Source organism: Capsicum annuum, chromosome 4 (assembly GCF_002878395.1).
Source record: "Capsicum annuum cultivar UCD-10X-F1 chromosome 4, UCD10Xv1.1, whole genome shotgun sequence".
NCBI classification, from domain to species: domain Eukaryota; kingdom Viridiplantae; phylum Streptophyta; class Magnoliopsida; order Solanales; family Solanaceae; genus Capsicum; species Capsicum annuum.
Window position 1 is genome coordinate 221,456,779 of NC_061114.1, and position 15,537 is coordinate 221,472,315.

Here is a 15,537-nt window from a genome sequence, read left to right on the forward strand (position 1 = left end):
GTTTTTGATATCATCTCGTCCAATTTGTAAATAATAGTTATAATTTTATCTAAAATATTATTTTTACCCTTTAGAATGTTTAATTAAAATTAGTTCATTTAGATTTAATATTAGTTCGATATTTTTTAATGAATTATTAGCTAGTTTAGTTAGAATTATATCCAAAACTTTAGTTAGGATATTATAATTATATTCAAAAATTTCTCCACACATCAAAAGAACCTTTTTAGGTATTGAGCCTCTGGTCCACTTAACTTTTACATCAAGTTCAAATGATTTACCATGGATTTCATAACTAAAATTCTTGACATCTTAAACTCCTGAATCATTCAAAACAAAACTATTATCTAAAGCTTCTATTGTCAAACTCTATACATAATTCTCCACCAGTAGCAGCTTCCTCATTCCTTTGACAAATTTTGGCTATTCCTCACCAACATCATGGAATTCTGTCCGCTATCCTTTCAAACTCTAAAACTGAATCTTCTTACATTACAGTATATCATAAACATTAGTTAGGATCTATAAATCTCCAACCTATATTTAATTTCGTAGTATATTTCACTAATCAATATTTTATTGACTATAAATAACATATATCATGGTACATTCATGATTACTCATTAATTCAAATATATAGCATTGATTCTAGTAACTATATGTTACTTGATGAAAAAGCCACAACTTCTCTGGCATAAGTATTGGTATCTGGAGGTGAAAGAGAGCATGAAAGCTAGCAAATCTTTTGCACACAATCGAGACTTGTGATCCTGTAAGATATGTTCTCTTGTTTTTTTTATTTTTGTTGTTTGTTGCTTCCTTAGAATTGGAGACGAATACAAAAGAAATTGCAAAGGAATGAAGAAGAGAACAATAGCTAAAATAAATAATACAATTATTGAGGCAAAGGAAAACAAATGATAATACTAAAGTCAAAGAATAATAGTAGTAGAGGAATACTAATAAAATTGAAAAGGAAACATGCTTGACTACCTATTTACTTTTTACCGTAATCTCTATATATATACCTACAAGATCCTAGGACAATTTTTTACTATAATAAAAAATTTATTTATCCACTTGCCACGGAAAGAACCAAATTGAATGCTTAAGGATCAATTGAAGGTGGTTACTGTAGCAAAATTTCAATCAATATAAAAGTCAAATACCTAAAACTGCTATTCTCTAATTAATAGGTATGGGCGTCAACCTGCTTGAAATCAACAATCTGTTGTTGCCCGTATAAATAATTAGAATACAAACCTAGTAAGCCTACTCTTTACAAAATCAATTAAATAAACAAAAGGTTGAAAATCCCAGTAACTCAATTAGTTGACTATCTAAACTTTCAACTTATTGGTAAAGGTTCAATTTTCCTAAAACAACCATAAGAAGACATTACTACTGCTGCTCTTAGAGACATGGCCAGGTTGTTTAGAAGTTTTTTAGCATCTTCAAAGAAAAGGGAGGCCACTTGCTCTCATTCTATAGTTTCTGCTACTGAAGAAACTGCTTATCTAAGAATTGATCGTGTTCAAAAACAATAAAATAAAAATCTTCACAGAAAAGCTTCAAACTAAGACATACCCAAATCCAGTAAATGCAAAACAAATAGGAGAAAAGAAGAGGGGACTAAAGAGTGATAAAAATTGAATCTTTTTGAACTCTATTTTTTTTTAATAGTAAAATCTCACCACATGATGATGTTAATCAATGGCTAGTAGAGTTTCAACCGACCAAATATCACCAATAAATTTATTTGACTTTTAAGTTGAATTTTTTGCTGCTATGGGACAAATAACAGTAAAAAAGTATATATATATATATATATATATATATATATATATATATATATATAGAATCGATCTATCTAATGGATAAGTTGAATAGGATACCAGTTTACTATCATTATAAAAAAATTTAAGATACAACTACACAAACTCAATATGATCAGAGGCGGAATCTTTCAGAAATTACCTCTTTATCTTTTACCATGTCATATCATCATAGACTCTCTTGCAAAATCAAACTTTTAATTCCTCTTTATTTCTAAAAAAATAAAAAATTTGTGTGCATTCAATTCTTCGGAATTTTATGCAAATCTAGAGTCATGACTACAACAACAAAAGAAATAAATTCGCTCAAAATTATCAACCGGATAATGAAAATCCATTTGTTCCAAATGTAATAGTATTTGTAAAACCTTTTCATAATGTCATTGAGAGTTCTTTTAAAGGCGATACTAAGAATTCCAAGACCAAGTGATAAACTTTCTCCACACTCAATCACCACTATCACATCCTCTTCAATCAAGCCTGCCTCTAATGCCTCAAGTACCTATAATATATTTAATAAAATAACTACAAAATACAAAATATCAAATACCTTCTCTAACCTTTTCTTTGTTACTTTAATAATCTCCTTCATGGTGCATCCATAAAATATGTCATTCTTCTCAAGTTGTTTGTTAAAAGCTTCAACAGAACCAAGATGATACTTTCCCCAACGTACCTCAACCATCCTTTGGCTCGTATATAGTTTTAGTGCATCCTACAATGCAACCATTATCAAATTTCATGTGTTTATTAAATTTCATGGGGTGATTTTACTTTTTTTTTTGAAGTTATATGTAAAAAATAAATATATTACAAGCTATAAGATGAGATTTTAAAACCATAATAAACAAAAACTTTTAATACCCTTCATATCCACGAGGGCTTCTCTTTTGCTTGTTATAAAACCTCTCTGTGAAAAGGTCAAGAGAAGGTACATTATCATCCACCTCAAAAAGATTTTATAGTGCAACAATTGATGCCTTCCACTATGCTCAATACTTTAGTCAAAAACAGTCAATCCACCTTGTCATAAGCCTTCATCATTGTTAATAGAACTTTATTGAAAGAAAGAAAGGCTAAGGTTTACAATATAATCTGAAAAGCATGAAAAAACTAACTAAAACAAAAGTAGGCTATATATATACATAGCCAATAACCTAAAGGTCCATAAACTAAAGGCCCAATAACATATGGGCTAACATCCCCCCTCAAACTCACAATGCAACAGCAATAAGCATTGAGAGTTTGTCACACAAAAAACGAAATCGAGACGCCGACTGAGCCTTCGTAAAAAGGTCAGCAATCTGCAAAGACGATGGAACAAAAGGAAGCGATATGGTCCCGAGCTGTAAATGATAACGGGTGAAGTGACAATCAATCTCAATGTGCTTCGTACGCTCATGGAAGACAGAATTCTTTGCAATTTGTACCGCACTTTTGTTATCACAATGCAGGGGAGTAGGCATAGAAATGTGAACCCCCATATCTGCAAGAAGCCAACGTAACCAAATAATCTCACATGTAGTCACAGCCATAGCACGATACTCAGCCTCCGTGGAAGATCTAGAGACAACATCTTGTTTCTTGCTCTTCCACGAGATTAAAGAGTCTCCAAGAAACACACAAAAACCAGTGGTGGATTTACGATCATTGCGATCTCCATCCCAATCAGCATCACTATAGGCTCGCAACTCGAGAGATGACGTCGAGGGAAACAAGAGATTCTGAAACTGAGTGCCACGAAGATACCTTAGAATACGAAGTACAGCTCCCCAGTGAACAGAAGTAGGAGCAGTAACAAACTGGCTAACAACATGAACTGCATGTGCTATATCTGGACGAGTAACCGTAAGATAAACCAAACTACCCACAATAGTCCGATAAAGACTCGGATCTGATAATGGAACACCATCACTAGGAGAGTAACGTGCATTGGTTTCAAGGGGAGTATCTACAGTCCTGTTGTCAGAAAGAAGCGCCCGTGTAAACAAGTCAGATATATACTTAGTCTGAGAAAGAAGATACCCTTTCTTAGACTGAGCCACCTCAATACCCAGAAAATAACGCAGCAAGCCCAAGTCCTTCATTGCAAATCGATGAGCCAAATCATGCTTCAATAACTCAATACCACTATGATCATCACCAGTAATAATCATATCATCTACATATAAGGACAATAGAATTCGCCCTGCACTTGTACATCTAACAAACAATGCTGAATCATGGTTACTCGGGACAAATCCAAGGGAAGTAATAACAGTGGAGAATTTCTCAAACCAAGCACGAGGGGCTTGTTTGAGACCGTATAAAGCTTTTCGAAGCCGACAAACTTCACCTGGCTGGTGGTCAATACCTGGGGGAGGAGTCATATAAACTTCCTCGTGGAGATCACCATTCAGAAAAGCATTCTTGACATCCATCTGAAATATCTTCCACTGTCGAACGGATGCAACAGCAATCATAGTGCGAACAGTCGTCATCTTTGCTACGGGGGAAAAAGTCTCCTCATAATCCATACCATATTGTTGTGAGTACCCTTTTGCCACAAGTCTTGCCTTGTATCGCTCAACAGACCCATCAGATTTTGTTTTTATCTTATACACCCATCGACAACCAATCGCATGCTTACCAGGTGGGAGAGTAACCAAATCCCATGTATGTGTATGATGAAGAGCAGCAAGTTCCTCAGCCATAGCATTCTGCCAAAGAGGATCAGACACAGCCTCTCTATACGACTCAGGTTCAGACAAATGATGTATGTTTGCAATAAAGGAAGCAAATGAGGCTGAATATGTAGAATAGGAAAAATCTGGCAGTTTGGTGGACTTACAAGGTCGAGTAGACCTCCTCAGAGGTGGTGGGTCTCCAGTCTCAACAGTCGAAGGAGCAGACTCAGGCACAGGTGAGGCTGAAGCACTATCAGGTGGCACACCAGAAGGCATGGATGGATCCGGAACTGGAACCTCTATGTCAATCCCAAAGGGATCAATAAGCCGAATATCTGACTTTGTCACATCATGGGTTTTAGCTGGAATGGAATAAAAAGGAATATGTTCCAAAAAAGTGACATGTCGTGAAACATATAATTTCTGACTTACAGGATCATAGCAACGATATCCTTTTTGTCCAATACCATACCCCAAAAACACACATATAGCTGATTTTGACCCTAACTTATTTCGTTCAACATGAGGACGAAGAACAAAGCAAGTACATCCAAAAACTCGTAATGCAGAATAATTCGGCGGGTGACCATATAGTTTCTCAAACGGAGACATCCCTGAAGTCAATGCAGTAGGAATACGATTAATCACATATACAGCAGTTAGGACTGCTTCTCCCCAAAAAATACTAGGAACCTCTGCAGACAAAAGCAAAGAGCGTGCTGTCTCAACAATATGACGATGTTTTCTTTCTGCCAGACCGTTCTGCTCAGGAGTGTCGGTACACGATGACTGGTGTATGGTACCATCAGAGGCAAGTAACTGAGTGAAGTCATTAGAGGTATATTCACCCCCTAAGTCACACCTGAAACACTTTATCACAGCCGAATGTTGTGTTTTAACAAGGGCTCTAAAGTTGTTGTAAATGCCAAAGAAATCAGATCTGCGTTTCATAAGATACACCCAGGTATAACGAGTATAGTCATCTATAAACGAAACATAATAGGTCGATCCACCCTTAGTGGATACTGGCGCTGGTCCCCATACATCAGAATGAATAATATCAAAAGGAGCAACAGAATAAGACACACTTTTATTAAACGGTAAGGCAGAAAATTTTGCCAGTTTACAACCACTACAATCTGAAATATCACTAGTGTTCACATGACCCAAAGCACCACTAGAGACCAAAAACCGTAAACGTGAAACTGACACATGTCCTAATCTGGAATGCCAAAGATAAAACTGAGAAGACAAAGGACTCAAACGAAAAGTAGATAAATCTATGCTAGAGGCAGCAACTGCAGACACTTTGAGATTCTCCAAGACATAGAGTTCCCCTAACCTATGGCCGGTCCCAATCACCCTCTGAGTGTGTTGGTCCTGTATAACACAAACAGAATCAGAAAAAAAACACCCAATTACCAGCCTTACACAACTGACTGACCGAAACAAGATTTAAAGCAAGTTTGGGAATGTAATAAACATCAGAGAGGACAATGTGAGGGGTAGTAACAGAACCAACACCCTCGACTGACATAGGTACAGCACTCGCGGACATAACAGAGATTGGTGAAATGGGTGACAAAGAACCAAACGATGACAAATGAGGGGACATGTGATGAGACGCACCAGAATCCAATATCCACAAGGAGGAAGGAATACCTGAGGTACTAGAAGAAACTGAACCCGAATGAGACATAGATGCTGACATGGCCGTAGGATTAGAAACGAAGAACTGTCTGAACTGTTCGAAAACCTGGGGATCCAACGCAGAAGGTGGCATAGTGCTAACAGACTCAACATCTACAGATGGTGCAGCAGCAGCGAACTGTGGAGGACGAGATGACCATGGAGGAGCACCAGAGGAGCGTGACGGAGACTTTTGCTGCCCATATTTCTGTTGCTGCCCAGATTGAGGCTGTTTGACCTTGTTAAGTAACAACGGACACTGAGCCTTCCAATGATTTTTCTGTTTGCAGAATGCACACTCATCAAATGCAACGTTAGGAGATTGTCGAGTCTGAGTACGTGGTGGCCTAGACTGATCAGTTGAAGCAGCAAACACGACAGGAGTAGTAGTTACTTTAGACCCTTTATCCACTTGAGACTTGATACGAGTCTCCTCTGCAATCAGTTCATGAACCACAGAATCAACAGTAGGGAGGGGAGATCAATGAAGGATTGTTCCACGTAGGCCCTCAAAGTCAGAACGTAGTGCCATCAAAAACTGAACCAAGCGTTGCTCTTTCCGTCTAGCAATGTACGGCCCAAAACCTTTTAACTCTGCAGATTCAGTAAGTGCCAATTGATCCCACAAATCCGACATGGCAGCATAAAAATCTTGAATACTGAGATCATGCTGTTGAAGAGCACGGATATCATACTCCAACTGGTACTGCTTAGCAAAATTAGACTGAGTGTACAGTCTTTCCAAATGATCCCAGACCTCCTTTGCTGTGTCATACTTAGCCAATTGCATACCAATTGACTGAGTTACAGAATTGTTGATCCAAGTGATAATCTTGGAGTTATTAGTTTCCCATAAGTCCACCAACAAATCAAAATTTTCAGTTTTATCATCGATAGGTCTTAGTTTTACTCCAGTGATATAACCCCACATATTCTTCCCACGAAGAAAATTCTTCATGACATAACTCCAATAGGCATAGTTCTTACCATCTAATTGAGTACTAATGGACTGGAGAGAATCATCCTTTCCAGTCATTGTAAACACAGCAACACACAAACAATTCAAAAAAACAAAAAGATGCAAAACCCTAGGTTGAACAATTCCGAACGAACAACAATGGCAGCAAGCAAAAGAACGAAAGACGAACAATACCAGACAGCAAACGAATACAGCAGCAGTAGGTGCCTGCTACAAAATCTTCAACCAACAAATCAAAGGACATGGATCAAACTAGCTTTGATACCATGTTAATAGAACTTTATTGAAAGAAAGAAAGGCTAAGGTTTACAATATAATCTGACAAGCATGAAAAAACTAACTAAAACAAAAGTAGGCTATATATATACATAGCCAATAACCTAAAGGTCCATAAACTAAAGGCCCAATAACATATGGACTAACAATCATATCTAATTTTATAACCATATTAGTAATTTTACCCCTCTTCCTCACTCTTATGTGGATAAAATTAAGAGCAAAATGCATATTACGAATTTTAAAGTTTATTAACTAAAGAATGAAAATAAAATCAAATTGACGTTCACTTACTTTATCATTCAAAGTCCATTCGAGATATATCAAATTCAAATTCTGCAAAAGTAGGGAGGGGCATGACAGAATTCAAGCACCCAATGAATGTATGCATGCCATTCTAATATCAAGTTCGACATCTTGATAATGTTGCATAAATAACCTACAATTCAGCATATAAAAATTCAAAACAAAATAAAAAGTACCCCTTAAGTAATAAAAAAATATGTATCATTAACATAAATTAACCAAAAATTATTGAATTTTTTTTTTCAAAACAAGCATAGTCAATTAGCAAAAGACTAAGAGAAAAGAATTTAATATAATTTAAGTTCATAAGATATGATATATAAATACATAAGTATCCGCGTAACACCTTTATAAATTTTTTGCTTTCTGTGCAAGAACTTATAGTTTAGTTGTGCCTATTGCTTTGATCGTTAATTAATCACATCTATTATACTTGTCTATGTGATAACATTCCACGACAATCAATAAAACTATATATAAAAAGAACAAAATTATTTTAAAGTAGCAATGAACGATGTATAAAATCAAAAATAAAGAAAAAGGTAAGAAGAAGAAAAGAAATGAAATACTAAAGAAAAAGACTAAGGATGAAGTAGTTGTGCTTTTGATATATGTTAGGGGAAATTTCTTTCAATATATTTTAGGATTCATATATTTATTTATTTCCATAGATTTAATTTTTAAGTTTTTTTTCATATACTATAAGAGTCCTTAATTTAATAAATAATAATTAAATAAAAATAGTAAAAAGATGATATTGACTAAACCAGAGACTTTTAATGAGGGGCAAAAAATTTAAATAATATTTCTAAGATCTTCCGCACTTTAAATATATTAGAGATTTCCTGTTTATTTTATTATATATATCGTGGAAACTCAGTTAAGGAATAGTCTTTTTACTATTATTAAACAGATAATATGCCAGCTTAGTTTACAACAGAATATAAATATACTGTATGGACAAACAAACCTAACCAAGCACCATATATTCCTTGGGCTATTAATATATTATAATCGATAGCCACCAAACTTACATCTATACGAAAATCAAAACTGATACACACACACATATATCAATTGATGATGCGGCAGTTGGAGCGCACTTCCCCTTTGGAACCTTCTTTGACATCAAGTAAACCCATTTTAATCATAGCTTGTTGGAAATCAAGGAAGAACATGGCTTGGTTAAAGGCATAAGCATCCACAATGCCTCTAGTTCTAGGGTTATTGTAAAGGGTTTGATCAGAGAAGAGTACACCAGACTTCCTTTGCAAAGCATTATAGTAGTCATTGTCAAAAGTATCCTTTGTTCTGTCAAACGGCTGCTCAGACTTTTCACTGCATCTTTTTGTTAGAATCTTGGCAAATTGGGCATCCAAAGATGGATCCACATCATGTGTTGAGTCAAAGTTACTTAATCTGTTCTTGAATGAAGAGCATCTCGCGACTCCTAGTGTATGTGCACCTATACATAATACAAGGACACAAATTAATAATCTAACTTGCTTGATAGAGGACAAGAACATAAGGACATATATATTATTACTAATCGAGGAGTATATATATATATATTTACCAGAGAGAGCCACCATTTCTTGAGCAGTGAAGCCATGTCGACCAAACAATTTGATAAGCTCTGAACTATTGAGAGTGGGGGGAGGCAGATTAATTGTGTCTTCTATTTTTGATCTTGTTCCATCCTTTCTTCCTTTGGGTATGTCATACACCGGACCTCCAGCCTAATATAGTATTTATTCATGAATTAGACCATTATTTAAAAAGTAGGCATATATTTGAAGATGAATATTTAATTGTATCTTACAAAAAAGACAGCATCCCTTGCAGCCATAGCAAGAATATCTGCACAAGAGACGACACCTGGGCATTGCTTTTCGAGCTCTTCCTTCACGTCATCAATAATTTCATAACCTCTCAAGCTCAAATTTGCTGGCGAATCCTTTTCTGCTGTGTTGCCCTTTGTTGAATCAATCAACACTGATGCATCACACCCCTTTCAAGCCATTCATTTATCAACAAACAAATGTTTAAGATAATACCCAACACTACATATGAAATACACTACTACGTTAATTAAGTGTAAAAATACTACGTACACAATAGATTGAAAAAACATTTCATGTCTCATTCATTATATACTATTTTATGATAGAGTATGAAAGAATAAGACTACCTAGAAAAACGATATACATATATATATATATACTAGTTTGAAAATGCCCGTGCAAGACACAAATTGAACAATGTAAAATCAGATAGTAGACTTTTTAAAAGTATAATGTTAGGCCAAATATATAAGCAAACCGCTTAAGTTGTTTGATTTTTTTTCAGACACTTAAACTCGGACTAATACCTATTGAACATTATTTCAATTGGATACTTTGTGCAGACATGGCAAAATACGTGTTGTCCACTCTCTTTGAGCGCGTTGCCTGGAAATGGTTGTTTTTATTTTTGCTCTTTTTTCCTTTTTTCTTTTCCTTCAATTTTGATCGAAGGTCGGCCATCTCATCGAAAACTTTCAAGGTGGGTGGTTGTTCCATGGCTGATTTGACAATATCAGTTTTCACTAATAATACTTCCAAAAAATTTTCAAATCTAGTATATATATATATATGTAGTATGTATCAATCAATTTTTAATATGCATTCAAAGTTCATGGTTTCTCTGTTTTCTCCACCAAAATTACTCTGCAATGTTTACTTTCATGATATTCTTTAGAAGTTTCCTTCTTGCTCTCTAATGTATAATTTTGAGTGAGGAATTTTTTTTGAAAAAATCATGTACCAAAAGCTCAACAATCGAAGGAACCAACCTTTTGAATTTTTTTTCTTTCATTTTTACAAAATATTTCGTATTATTTGGGATCTGAATATACGTGTCCTACCTCATTGGTAGTTTTGCCATGTCAATCGCGGTGAGGTGCGCCCATTTCAGTTTTTAGTTATCTCAGAAAAATGTTTTCAATTGAAATTTTTTGAAACGAGTATGAGTGTTTAGTAAGTGTTAGCCGAGTTTAAGTGCTTAAATGAAAAAATTAAACAACTTTAGGAGGTTGGTTATGTATTTGGCCATAGTGTTAATTTAATTGTTGATAGTATTTTTAAATGAAAATAATATTTTTTTTTATTTTAATTTATGGGGCATTTTTAAAATTTTGTGATTTAACCAACCTTTTCTTTTATCATAATTTTTATATATATCTTTTAAGTATTTTGAATTACAAATTATTGTCACTTATTGTAAATATTTTACGTTGTTTAATATTGTGACTTATTGTATTTTTTAAATATTTTTGATTTTTATTTGTAAAAATTACGATCAAATTCAATTTCAAATTCAAAAATTTTAAATAAAGTCAAAATATATTTGATATAGTATGTAATAGCTTGTATTTAAAATCTAATCTATCAGATTATCAGATAAGTATATAAACAAGTTTATAAAAAAAAAAAGTACATTTAAACTCCAACTTTAAAAATCAATGAAGTGAAAAATGTATAAATTTTTCCATTAGAAACGAAGAAGTTTATTATGAAGGGGATGCAGCTAAAAGGGACAAAAGCAGAAAAAATAAATCGAACTCAACTTAATGTGGAGCTCAAAATTTTTCTATGGACAAAATTGCCCAAGCAAGCATGTTAGACGAGAACAATAAAATAATATTTCTATAGGGGGTCAACCTGGAGACCTTTCACGTGAATGGTGGAGCTTCAACCATCAGACCAAGCACCCACTAATTTTTGGAGTACACAGCTGAATCATACACATTGACGCTCAGTTGTGCGCTTTCAACTGTTTGTTTTCCTTTTAATTAGTAAATAATGTGGGTATATATATATATTTATCTTTAATATTTTCATGAATAAAATGTTGTCATTAAAATACACAAACGCTGCCAGCGCCCCGCCCTGCGCACGGCACGCACATAGATAATATCTATATATATGTAGAAAGCGAGAGGGAAAAAATTATTAACTAACCTCAACGAAGCAATCGTGGAAGTGCATCCTAACCAGGGCAGCAGCAAGAGTAGGATCAGCTTGCAAATGCCTATTCACGGTGTTCTTCACTATTCCTTCTGCAAATGGGCAATTCATCAAATAGTAATAATCCATTCTTAGACCATCAACCAATCCATATCCTCCTCCTCCATCAAATCTCCATCCATTCACTATTATATCCATCAACGATATCACCATAAACAACTTATACTTTCCCATTTCTGCCAGTGATTGATATATCATTTTGGAACTGCACAACATATGAATGCTATTTATATACGACTACCAACACATTCATTTATGCACCCATTTATTGGATAAAAGAATTGCAAAAAAAAAAAAAAGTTGGAACTAGTGGTCCATAATTCGTATATCCCCACCGAAATCAAGTCAATATACATTATGATAATGTTAAGTGGTATTGCTTGCATGTTCATCGACACTTTAGGTATTTCAAATTTAGTGGGACAAAAGTATGCTGATAAAGTAAATAATGTTGCATGCACTAATTCTTAGGTATATTTTATTATTAGAAGTTTCATATATATTAAAATTAAAATCATTGATCAAACTTAGTTGGTTCAGGATTCCTTTTTTTTTTTTTATTTCTTTTCTTCTACCTGCACTCCCCACCCCTAACCCCCAAGTCCCAACCCCTTTAGACTTCAAAACACTTCCTAGAAAAGAAGGAGAAGAAAAACAAGTAGTACCTTCTTAGCGTGGAACTGATATATACGAAAAATGGGGTCATTGAGGTTATTATATCAAAGGAAAATGGTTATATGTATCTTTTTACGTTCAGATATTATTTGCATTTAACCTCCATTAAATCAAATTACCAATCAGGACAAGGAAATTTACATGTACCGTTTGCAAATTGAAGTAAATAAAAATACTTCTATGTTTTAATTTCTGATTCCAAACACACCCTAAGAAAACAATTCAATGCATCGAAGGGCCACATAATTACTAGCAGAAATATAGATGTTGAACGAAGTGAAACTGAAAAGTAAAAGAAGATTTCGGAGTGGTATTAAAATTATTGATGGAATTAAAATTTAAGGTAGTTGTATCAATTAAGATCATATTATTTTTAAAATATTTTTCTGATTACGTGAGAATTAATATTCTTAGGAATTAAACTAGATATAATGAACTAATAGATTTTTGAGGTTCATTTTAATGAAATTAGTTTTTTTTAACCTTTTTTCTCTTTCGTGTCCTTCGTTACTTTTCTTGCTTCTTCTTTTCTGCCTCTTCTCTTATTTTCTCCTTTTATTACTTTGTTTATTTTCCTTCTTGCTATTGTTGTTTTGTTTATTTTCGGATCAACTTGCAAATGCCTATTCACGGTGTTCTTCACTATTCCTTCTGCAAATGGACAATTCATCAAATAGTAATAATCCATTCTCAGACCGTCAACCAATCCATCAAATCTCTGTAAAGTATGTGGAGCTAGCTTTTAAGGTTGAGTTAGGTCCAAGATCCATTCTATTGAATAATAAGTAAGAAGATGTTGATGTCATACTAAGCTAGCTTATTAAGCTAAGAAAGCCTCAACTAGTATTAAGTTAAGTTAATTGTAGTAATACAGTATAAATACTACTATTGTACCACATAACCGTTAAAATCATTTTTTTCATTCATTAAAATCATTTTTTTCATTCATTCTTCTTTCTATCAATGATTAATATTATCTTCTCTCTAAGTCACAGCTCCTCTGCTTCTTCTTCCTCTTCTTCTTCTTCCTTTTCTTCCTATTCTTCTTCCTCCTCTTCTTCTTCCTCTTCTTCTCCCTCTGTTTCTCCTCCTCCTCCTCCTCCTCCTCCTCCTTCTTCTTCTTCTTCTTCTTCTCATTCTCCTTCTCCTTCTTCTCCTTCTCCTTCTTCTCCTTCTTCTTCTTCTTCTTCTTCAATCCTAAAGATCTTGAGTACTAAAGATACTCTGTTCATGGTACCAAAGAGAGGTTCAACAGCCTAAGAAAGTTGCATCTGTATTTTCTTTTCTGGTTCTCAGTTACGCAATTTGGAAATTGGGGATTTCAGTCGATCAAAAATTGGGGATTTCAGTCAATCGCAATTGCTAAATTCAGTTGAGTCACAAGATTACACTTCTGCAGAATTGCTAAATTCAATTGCTGCAACATCAGAAAATTTACTTACATTGTGAGTTTCTCATCAATTTACTTACATTTGTGCAATTGGAAGTACTGTGAATATTTTGAAGGAAAATTGTAGTACACAATCAAGTGAAATGGCACATACTGGAACTACCGATAGTACAACTATAGGAAATGCTAGTACTGCAACAACATGCCTACAAATAGATTACAATCATCCGCTATATCTACAATCAACTGATGTTAGTGGAACATCGATTATTTCATTTCAACTAAAAGAAAGTGAGAACTATACAATATGGAGTAAATCGATACGAATAGCACTGTTGGGAAGAAACAAATTAGGGTTAGTTGATGGCTCATGCAGAAAAGAATCTGTACCAGATAATCTAGGTTATCAGTGGGAATGAGTGAATGCAACTGTGTTATCATGGTTGATGAACTCTGTAGCAAGCAATCTCATAAAAGGTGTTGTATATGCCACAAATGCACAGGCTGTGTGGGAAGATTTAAGAGAAAGGTTTGAAAAAATTGATGGATCTCGAGCATTCAACATCCATCAAGAAATTGCAACATGCAATCAAGGAACACAATCAGTTTATGTGTACTACACAAGGCTTAAAGACCTTTGGGATGAATTTGAGTCTATGATTCTAGCTCCTAGCTGTAATTATGATAAGTTCAAGGAGTTCATTTAATACCTATAGAGACAGAAATTATATCAATTTCTGATGGAACTAAATGAGTCATACTTCAAGTTAGGAGTCACATTCTGTTATTGAGTCCTGTACCAAGTGTTAATCAAGCATATGTAATGGTAATGAGTGATGAAAATCAAAGAGCTGTGTTTGCTACCTCTATTGCAGTGGGGCTGTTTGGATCTATGGTTAACAAAAATCAAGGAGAAGCAAATGTTATAGTTATGTATGCTAAATCTGGAACTGGAAACACAAGGTTCAAAAGAAAATTCAATCCTAACTACAACCCCAATGCTTTCTGTGATCATTGCAAGTTTAAGAGACACTACAAAATGGAGTGTTATCAATTGATAGGATATCCACCAGATCACCCAAAGATTGGACAGAAAGAAAAACATGAGCTAAGAAACAACACTGACAACAGGTATAGATTCAGAAGAGGTCCTACTGCACATAATGTTGTTATACAAGATTGGCCTCAATCAAGTGAATATGGTCAATATCCTAATCAAGGAACATTTACGAAACTACTGCTACTACTGGAGCTAGTTATTCATCAACTTATCATGGTGAAACTACACAAGGGAACTAACTTGGATACAATGATGAACCAAGGTTTACTCAAACATAGTATGAGCATATATGTCAACTACTTAAGAAAGACACTATCAATAACCTGGAATCAGGCCACACAACTACTCATTCTGCGCACATGACAGGTATTTGTAGTGCTCTGACAGTCACCACCAATCCTCAAAAATGGATTATTGACTCAGGGGCTACAAATCATATGACATATGACAAATCAATACTTGACACAAACACACTAGCACACACAGAAAAATTAAAACAAGTGGTATAACAAATGGTGAACTAAGTAAGGTGTCTCACATTGGTTCTAGTAGTATTTCTTCAAGAACCAGAGTGCACAATGTGTTTTATGTTCC

General features: G+C 34.5%; 2 protein-coding genes across 2 annotated transcripts; both read right to left on the reverse strand.

Moving 5' to 3' along the window:
- Positions 1–3,217: 3,217 nt before the first annotated feature.
- LOC124897767 (uncharacterized mitochondrial protein AtMg00810-like) lies at positions 3,218–4,246 on the reverse strand (the record flags this gene model as incomplete). Its single annotated transcript, XM_047411139.1, has 1 exon — positions 3,218–4,246. A coding segment is annotated over one exon (1,029 nt), but the record flags the coding sequence as incomplete, so codon positions are not given.
- A 4,385-nt stretch (positions 4,247–8,631) lies between these two features.
- LOC107867212 (peroxidase 47) lies at positions 8,632–12,179 on the reverse strand. Its single transcript, XM_016713359.2, has 4 exons — positions 11,753–12,179; positions 9,574–9,762; positions 9,328–9,490; positions 8,632–9,216 (listed from the first exon to the last, which is right to left on the reverse strand). The coding sequence occupies exons 1-4, from the start codon at positions 12,032–12,034 to the stop codon at positions 8,825–8,827; spliced, it is 1,026 nt and encodes a 341-aa protein (XP_016568845.1). The 5' UTR covers positions 12,035–12,179; the 3' UTR covers positions 8,632–8,824.
- Positions 12,180–15,537: the final 3,358 nt, after the last annotated feature.